This window comes from Ylistrum balloti, unplaced genomic scaffold (assembly GCF_031769215.1).
Source record: "Ylistrum balloti isolate Yb309-2 unplaced genomic scaffold, AGI_CSIRO_Ybal_v1 Utg370806, whole genome shotgun sequence".
NCBI lineage: Eukaryota > Metazoa > Mollusca > Bivalvia > Pectinida > Pectinidae > Ylistrum > Ylistrum balloti.
In genome coordinates, this window is record NW_026782467.1 from 305,882 (window position 1) to 315,767 (window position 9,886).

The 9,886-nt window shown below is 33.7% G+C and overlaps 2 protein-coding genes across 2 annotated transcripts; one reads left to right on the forward strand and one right to left on the reverse strand.

Moving 5' to 3' along the window:
* The first annotated feature begins 210 nt into the window (after positions 1 to 210).
* LOC132558653 (palmitoyltransferase ZDHHC16B-like) lies at positions 211 to 5,674 on the forward strand. The gene is made up of 9 exons (XM_060223250.1): positions 211 to 278; positions 868 to 1,200; positions 1,853 to 2,044; positions 2,392 to 2,503; positions 2,732 to 2,871; positions 3,005 to 3,076; positions 3,464 to 3,682; positions 3,954 to 4,030; positions 4,978 to 5,674. Exons 2-9 carry the CDS (start codon positions 1,006 to 1,008, stop codon positions 5,096 to 5,098), a joined length of 1,128 nt encoding a protein of 375 aa, XP_060079233.1. The 5' UTR covers positions 211 to 278; positions 868 to 1,005; the 3' UTR covers positions 5,099 to 5,674.
* Positions 5,675 to 7,867: 2,193 nt separating this feature from the next.
* LOC132558654 (mediator of RNA polymerase II transcription subunit 28-like) lies at positions 7,868 to 9,820 on the reverse strand. The gene is made up of 4 exons (XM_060223251.1): positions 9,546 to 9,820; positions 9,067 to 9,133; positions 8,661 to 8,773; positions 7,868 to 8,334 (listed from the first exon to the last, which is right to left on the reverse strand). The coding sequence occupies exons 1-4, from the start codon at positions 9,621 to 9,623 to the stop codon at positions 7,909 to 7,911; spliced, it is 684 nt and encodes a 227-aa protein (XP_060079234.1). The 5' UTR covers positions 9,624 to 9,820; the 3' UTR covers positions 7,868 to 7,908.
* Positions 9,821 to 9,886: the final 66 nt, after the last annotated feature.

Sequence of the window (9,886 nt, forward strand, 5' to 3'; positions counted from 1 at the left end):
GCAAATTACAGTGTGTAATTGACATTATGGTTTTGGTGCATGTCATCGGGAAATGAAAATATCATTTATTTATCTATTTAATATTCAAATGACATCGTTGGTAATATTGATTATCATGTGCGTTTTTTAACAATCTGGCCTGTAACGAAAAAATGTAGTCCGGATTTTCCGTCCTTTTCACACTGAGAGTTAGAGTTGCCATTCATCGTGATCAAGAAAATGTTTTCAAGATTGAGAAACGAAAGTAGGCTGAATAGTGAGCATACATATTTTATAAAGTACGTGTAGGTAAATGATTGCAATAAGATGTTTTAATAACAAAGATTTTATACTACCTCGAAGTTACATCACTCTTCAAGGAAGTTAATATGAAGGCTGTGTAAATTGAAAACACATTTTTTTAGTGAAACAAACTCGCTACGTATCGAAGAGAGCAGTGACTGCTATCAATTTTTCATATACCGGAAATGCTGAATGCAAAGTTATAATATTGTCACATAAAAGAAGACATTTATGCTACTGCTTCCAAGTAATAATTTTCACGGTCATGTCCTCAATCTAACTCCTTCTCTGACTTCACTAATTTGGCAGTGAATGGAGATGTAGGATTCGGAGATGTGTTGGTACTTGCAAACCAGTCGCTATTGTACGTGTATATACTCTCGCAACTCCATAATTCAACTGTCAAATAGACCGAGCATTGTAGAGTATTCATCGTAGCAATGGCTTGCTTTGTGCAATGAAAGCATAAACCTATCTTCTATAGAATTGTGAATAATTGTCTTCGGCACTCATATTTTCTTTCAAACATTTCGAGTTCTGATTAAAGTCTTGCTATTGAATATAAATGTTGTTCATGTTTTGCAGGTCAGTCATTTTACCTAAAAATGGAGATGTCAGCATAAGAAGGGCTATGCAGTAGACATATGACCCACATTGTCGACTTTTAAGACTCAGAACTGAAAAACCATTGGTGACAAACCAGATGATGAGCTTTAGCTGACAATGGCTTTAGTCAAGTGGAAATTACACAAGTTTCCATGGCGCTTGAAAAGAAGATGGGGCAATATTTTGAAGTTTTTCCAGCTGCTCAGATTGACACTCTGTTACAATCATGTTACCTCATCTCTCTCCCTCATGGAGATCATCACAAAACCTTTAAATGGTATTAATGATTTTATCAATCAACAATTTGGAAGAGTAAGTAAGCTTATTAACTTCAAATTTCATTCAATATAAATTCTTCTTACAGGTATTATGAATAAATGATCTGAACTATGTCCATTTTGAGAATTAAGTCTAAGGTTAGCAATAAAAGTCAAATGTCAGGGTTTGTGATGAGTATTCCATAGGTAAGGTCCCTTTTGGAATCAACGGTATTACAACATGTTTCAATTTTCCAGTCCTGTCACAAAACTTAGCATCTTAATTTCTGACTTAGTGATCAGGTCATGATGTTACAAGAGTGGTTGAAACAACCATAACAGTTTGAAAACATACATAACAACATTTCTTACAGTTTAGTGTTGATACAACAGGAAAGAAATTTATCTTTACTAAAACATATAGTTTTCTAGCTATTCATTATGATCTCAAATACAATTTTGGTAGTGTCATTATCAGCTGGATAATGTAAATTAACACATAAGCAGATGAAACTCTTAACATGATAATAAATTGAAAGTGGAAGAAATGTAAAACATTATGCTGTAAAAGTTATTATTTTACTGTGGTTCAAATTTTCGTGATTTATGTGGTTGTATTTAGTCCCGAACCTCTCCCCCAATTTTTACAATATTCTGCATTGACATGGGTGTGAATGTGATACATGTTGATAATGAAATCTCTATAGGCATGCATGGTATTAGTGGTGGGCTTGATGGCCGTTGTGAACCTGATATACGTTGTGTACGTACTTCCTCATCTGTACAACTCCAGTCTTTCATCTGCTGTAATAATTTTCTTGTTGGGATCATGGCTGCTGGCTAACACTACTTACAACTACATCATGGCTGTGGTCACTGGACCAGGATATCCTCCACAGGTCTGTATAATAACATTTAGTCTAGGGGGACAACTAGATCATGGCTGTGGTCAAAATTTTCTGTTTTTCCATAAAACAAATTATATTTTTAATGAATTAAATTTCTGTAATCTAGATGTAACAGGATATCTCATACGGTTGTGTCTCATTATTTCATGAATGAAGTTTTTGTGATCTCATTACTGGACAGTGAAATAGCAAAAATGTCAATCTTGCATAAATAACCAGCTATAAGAATATCATGCCTGTGGTCACTGATAAATCTTTTCATTTCCTCTAACGTTCATTGAATACAGGAAAGAAAATCTGTATCTAGTTAAGCATATTACTTTGGTATTTATTTTCAGGATGTTGTGAACCCAGTATCCCTATGTCGTAAATGTTTCTCTAAGAAACCAGCTCGAACACATCACTGCAAGACATGTGGAAAGTGTGTTCTGAAAATGGACCATCATTGTCGTATCCTTTTCCAGTTATTGTTTTTATACCTAAATCAATGTTTGTTTCAATGTATGTCTGATAGGTGTACTGATGGCCGATACTTTTACTCAGTGAGACAATGTATTCTCACCAATCTTGTTACAATCGTATCAGTAATCATTCTGTCCCTGTTTCAGTCTTGTTCTGTGACCAGCCTTCTTTGAAAAAGCATCAATTCTGACTTTCTTGTTTCCTTATCAAATACAGCATGGTTAAATACTTGTGTAGGGTTTTACAATCAGCGATATTTCTTTCTGTTTTGCTGTTTCACATACGGTGGTGCTTTGCTGGTGACCATCTCAACCAATGATCTGTTTGTGGATTACTTTTATGGAGAATCCTTAAAGGCAAGTGTTCATTTAATGTAACAGATACTGTAGTATGTTCAGCTCTCTATAGCCTACATACTTAGTGATTATTTATCCATTTTGTCTGCTTGTCTGATTCAAAATCTTAGTTTTACATGTAAATTAATTATAGGGGTATCCTTTCCCTGGGGCCATGTTTCCTCTCAATCTTCTGTACGCCTCTTTCCAAGGACCCTCAGGCAAGGTAAGTTTGTCAGTCAGATAAATATGTAGGAGTCTGACACTTGGCTGGTGGGATTAAGTTATAGAATGTATTTATGATTGCTCCCAGCATCTATTGTGCCTTAAATGGCCATGGAATTAGTAATGTTTAAAGCTTATTGGTAACTTAATTGTTGTACACAAACCTGTGGATTTTTGGCAGTATCGTTGAAATGAAACAGAAATGCAATGCAACATGCTGTAATACATATATGATAGTTAGTTTTCTAGGGCTAACTGGTAATAGGCTATCACCTCTAAATTTAATATTTTTAACAGTCAAGCATCCTTAAAACAATAGTAGAGGACCAGATATGAAATTAAATCCTGTATCTTTGTGAGTGTAATATCTATTGTATGTGTGTTATAGACAGCATTGTTACAACAGTCCAGTAATTATGACCGCCTTGGGATATCAGAGACGATGGAACAGAAGCTAGTCATCTTCCTCTATATCCTAAGCTCTGGATTGGCAATAGCTCTTACTTTCCTCATAGTGGCCACTGCCAAACTCATCAGCTATGGGGAGACAACTATAGAATACCAAATCAATCTAACTCAGAAGAAGAAGTTAAGAGAGAAAAAAATGGTAATTTTCCATTCAAAATACAGGCAGTCATGGATAAAGCCAAACTTTCTTAAAGAAAATACAGTACTCTCTATATGTACATTTATGTGAGAAAAAAGCTGAACTGTTTTGTACTTTGTTGTTAATTCTGTTGACTGTACTGCTGGAATTCCCTTGAAATGACTACTTTTTTTTTTGCAAAATAATTGTCTCAAAATCTGTGTATCTACTAAATGATGATATACTGTCTTCTTTTTAAATGTGTGTTGAATTTTGTAATTTTCAATTTCAGGAATTCAAGAATCAGTATGATCTAGGGTTTATAACCAACTGGAAGTTGTATCTGGGATTACATGATATAACTGTATGGTGAGTAGTCTTCATAAATGATGCTACAAATTCCAACTCTTTGAAAACCAATTGGTCCAACCAAAACCTGTATCCAGTCCAATCCAGTCATTGATACTATCAGCCCTATTAAAGCATATATCCTGTCCATGGTGGTTATCATGCCATATAAACCTGTACATCTCATTGGTACTTGCAGACCTATGAAAACCTAGAGTATCCTGAGAGTGGTACTATTTGACCAATTTTAACCTGCATCCGGTCAGTAGTACTATTGAACCTGTTAAAACCTGTATTTTGTCAGTAGTACTATTGGACCTGTTAAAACCTGTATCCAGTCAGTAATACTATTGGATCTGTTAAAACCTGTATCCTGTCAGTAGTACTTATGGACCCATTAAAACCTGTATCCTGCAAGTAGTACTTTTGAACCTGTTAAAACCTGTATCCTGTCAGTAGTACTATTGGACCTGTTAAAACCTATAACCCATCATTAATACTATTGAACCTGTTAAAACCTGTATCCTGTCAGTAGTACTATTGGACCTGTTAAAACCTGTATCCTGTCAGAGGGACTATTTGACCAATTTTAACCTGTATCCTGCTAGTGATACTGTCAGACCTATGAAAACCTTGTGTATTATGTCAGTGGTACTAGCAGACCTAGTATTAAGGCTATCTTAGAGAATTAATAAGAATGACTTACCTAGGGACTTGATTTGCATAATAAGAGTATGGTACCTACATTAAATGTGAAGGTTCATTTTTAAACAGATAAAACTCATTAATACCTTATATGAGCTAGAACTACATCTACAGAGTATATGAAATGTACAGGTAAATCCTGAATATACAATGTAAAATTGAAATTCTGTACAAGCATCTCACTCTTTATATCTAGATTAAGTTATATTCTCTTCAGATAAAGACTATGTTAATCTCAGGGAACAATATTGTATTCATTACAGGAGAATTGTAAGAGAGATTCTGCTCCCATCCATCTATCAACCAGAGGGTGATGGCATGTACTGGAGAACCAAGACTTTCCAATACCGTTTTGATCCAGAAAAAGGCCTTCAAGTTTTATAAAACTTTGTTTCTCAGTTTCATTGATTAGCTATTATTTTGTACTAGGAGTTTTCTAAATCATCAAAGACTAGGATGTACCTAGTGACAGAAGGACAGTGTTTCTTTACTCTGTCAATCAATAATTGAACTTTAGTAATTAATGTTTATTGCTGTTGTAACCACTTGTTAAAAACATGACAGTGTATGAAGTTTAGAATTGTGCTTCATGCCAAGTTTTGTCGACATGTAAGATGTTTTAGAGGATAAGTATCCAGGGATAATGGCCAACTTTTGGCATACTATTTTTTAAATTGTCTGGTGATACAAGTTAAAACAATTATTTGTTTAAAATAATTAAAACTAAAACATCAAGGAAAAACATGACATGAGACTTGAGCTAAAGAACACGTATTGAAAGAGAGAAAAAAAGATCTGCATAGATTTTACAAATATGTTTGCTTGTCATTCAGACTGCGTGCAGTCTTTGTGTTACCTTGATCAGCTCTTTGGTCAGAAATTTGTATATTTATTTATAGGATTATTTAAAAAAAAAAAACTGTTAAGAAATAAGTGTTTTTGTAGAATAGTCTATCTTACTAGTCTTGATTTGATCAGTAGTACTGTATATCTATATTTGAACTATATTGAACAAGTTAACAGATAACTCATGTTTTCATATTTCCTACATATATTTATCATATTATACCTTGTTATTACTTTAAGTGCTCACAAAGTCACAGATCATTTTTGTTTCTATCAGGGTTGGCTTTTTAAATCAATTTTTTTTCTCTTTTTTTTTCATTTATTTTGAATTCTTATTAAATGTATATATTACTCATTATGAACAAAAGAAAATAGAATAAAAGAAATTTTACGGTATCAACCACAATGTGATCCAACTGAACAATGTACTACATTTTTACAGTTGCACATGGTTTGCATAAATGTTTTTTATTTCAACTGAAATTTTATTCCATATTTCCATACATGACAAAATAACATGAATACATGTTGAGTGAACTCCATTTTCAATTACAAGACAATGTAAGATGGAAATATCAGTTCTTGTTAGTTGTCAGTTAGCTTTGAGTGACTTAGAAGTATAATGAACAGAATCATGTGTAAGTAATACTTTTGGAACAAAACCAGACAATTCTCTGAGTGCAGCTTTGATGTCTGTGGTGAAGTTCTTTTAATCTCAGACTGAAAATACTCAGGTTTAGTTTCATTTGTGTAGGACAACAGGTTTATGCATTCTCAAATGATATGTAATTTCAGAGATGAAGAAAGATGAGACTACACATAAGCTCACAATAAATACCTTCAGGTAACTAGTATACTATGTAGCTGTGTTTATTTTAAACAATCCTGGTCCTTTCAAACTTCCTCTTCCAAATAACTATTCTTTAACAGTCATATAAAATCTCGTACACATTTATTTTGTCAAATCATTTGAAATGCAGTCAATGAGCCTTGTGATATTGTTCTGACTGCCATGTTTCACTATAACGTTGCTAGGGACCATGTATATCCTGCCCTCTCAATATATTTACAATAAGCATGGATTACATTAGTATTTTTTTATTGAGAATGATATATATTTACCAGATTACTTTTGGTTTGGTGTGAACTGTTTTACTTATAATATCAGTCCCAGAATTAATATGATCATAAAATTGTTGGTGATTTGATACATAACTGTGTAATGATACGTTATTGGTGATTCCTTTTATGAAAATTAAAGCTAAGTAAAAAAATCACTTTAATCTTCATGTTATATTTATAGTATCTGTGGTTGTGTTACTGTAGGCTTTGTTAAATTCATATATAGGTTTTGATACTATATATACATTTACCTAGTCTCTGTTGCATCATGAGACATAAAGAAAAATATCTATTTAAAGCATACATGCACAAAATAAGTACCAGGTACATGTATTTTATAGTCTAATTTAGAACTCCAGAAATTTGGAATTGTAAAACTCCTATCATTGTTATGAAAATTACTCAAAAATTTGGCAACTGTCCAATTTGCAAAATCAACAAAATCATGAAAATTCACTCAAAATGTCATTTCTGCTTTTACACACAAAAATGTGAAAAAAAGCACCAAAAAAGTATGTCATATCAAAATCAAAGATCTTGTTATCTGTCCACATTTGGTTTGTGTTTATAACATAAAAGTTTCATTTTTTTTTAAAGTTGTTAGCTTTCTTCTGAAGACTTTAACAAAGCTCGACCATATTTTATGTTGCCGAGTGATTTCTTTTACTTTGAACAAAGAGATCACAGGTCTTTACAATGCCTAGGTTTACAAACCACTCAATTCATAATGGAGCACATTCATTCATAATATATAGAGCCTTTACATCTACTATTTGTTCTATGGGTGCAATGAGAAAAATTTGGAATTAAAATTGAGTCTTTATCATCATGAATTGATCTCCTTGAAACCAATCACTTTAGATTTTATCTCTTGCTATTCATAAATTCTTCTATTCCATTGATATGTCTGAAAAGAACATGATTAAATGCAATCCACTTTACTAAAATAATGCCTAAAGACATATACAATATGTACAAAAATCAAAAGTATTAATGATACATGTAAATATAATGTAGCATTACCAAAATCTAAAATTTTCAATCACTTAGTTTTTGGTATTAGATGACGGAGCACATTTACAGAGGTTAGGCCTGTGTAATTCTCATTCTTGGCCAATTGTTGCTTCCCTTGTATAAATATATCTTACACCCAGAATAAACAGCAACAATCACTTGTTTCTTTCATTTTTAATGAGTATATTTACAAATAACATGAGAAATAAAAATCACCGTCTCTCTGGCATACCTATGGCAGACATGGTTTGTTCGAGATAGGCCAGGGGGCCCTGAGGGTAGGCTGGTGGAGGGTTATGTGCCATGCCTTGGTGCCCTGGAGCAGGACGCTGCATCATCATCTGTGGATTTTGCCCCTGTATCTGTGTTGACCCCTGGGGTTGGTTTACATTATATCCCTGACCTGGCATATTCATCTGTGCTGGATTGGGCATAGTTTGGCCATGGGGGTGTGGCATAGCAGTAGGGACCTGACCTGGAGGCCCTAAGGTCATTGTCTGTGAGCCATGTGCCGGCACGCCCCCTCCAGGTCCCCTTGCTACACTGTTTAACAGACTCTGCCATTTCTGTAATCTCTCTTGGTGTCGTTTCACCAACTGATCCTTCCTCTCAAGTTCTGCTTTCAGTTCATCTGTACTCTGATCATGAATACCAAAATATTGTATCAAAGAAAGAGAGATATAAGCATCTGATATAAATAAAAGAAATAAAACCAACAATCCAGAAACTTTATCTTTCTATCTGCACTGCCTTTTAAATTACCTTAAGATGCATAGATCTATGTGTAAATGTACATTACAAATATGTTAATCAAATACCCAGAATTAGCAATTGTGTCAATGATTGGTATCAAAATGAATGAAACTGAAAAGTGATCTTTATCAAAGCACAAACATATTACAATTTACTGAACGAATGTACCCACACACACACATCAGAACATGATCCAACCACGATAACTCACATCTTTAATGTCTTGTTCAGGCCGTGTCTTAGAAAGAACTAATCTCTTGTGAAGGAAAAATGCTTCTGTTTGTCTAGCAAGGTCTAAAAACTTCTGTAGTGACTGTTCAACTCCTGTAAAATTTAGAAATTAAAATAACTCATACATAAGTTTGAAAGTAAACACTGAAAATTCATTACAGGTCAGATAACCATATATAATTGTCTCAACTATGTCAATGCATGTAATTGTAAAGAACATATGTTGGTCATGTGCAACAGGACTGGGTTGACAGCTGGTAACTGAGCATCTCATCAGTTAGCTTCCACCAGAGTCTATTTCTAGAATCCATATTTCATTTAGTTGGTTTATGTACATATCTGACTGAAGGCACATGTTTGATGCTGTAATGAATAATCAATATTACCTGCTTTTGTTTCTTCTGAATCAGTAACGTTGAAATATTCTTGACTAGTTAATAAACTCACACAACCCTAGAAAGATAATAAGGAAACAGAACAATACTTTCAATTTTACAGCAGATCAATTTGAAAGAAAGTGATTTTCAATGGTACATGTATAATTTTTTATCAATTATAAATATCACATAGGTGACAAACAACGGTCTTTTACATAATGGATAAAATTAACATAAAATGCGATTTTAACCGGGTTGCATTATATATCATTTCCGTTTTTATGTGTTAGTCAACTCTTGACTATGATTGGAGTGGGGGTTCTGAATGCATTGGGGTTATATATGCGTATTCTGTCCCCTGATAACAGCTAATTGGTAATTTCCTCATATAAACGTCAAAGTGATCATCAACAACTGAACAGCTAAATGGTATTCACTTATCCTAGGTAGTTTACATTTCAGTCTGTCAACAAGACATATGTATTCACCTGAAATGCGCTCTCAAGATCGTCTACAAGGTTTCCATTGCTGCCACTCTGAGGCCTTTCCGTGTTAGCAGAGGCCATACCAATTAAAAACAGTTTCCACCGCCAAGTTTCTCCAAGTCTGCTTTGTTGTGTGATGTTTCAAGCTTTCAAATGACGGAGACAATGGTGTCTAATCTCAAGTGGGGAATTTAACTACCATTCCGGATAATGTTTTAAGATGACAACAATGTTTATCTTATATTGTAGACATTGACATTGAATTATGAAATGCCTTTATCACATCAATATTTCTATAACTATGCAAATTTTGCTTGATAACAAGATCATTTTCATAGGCAAAA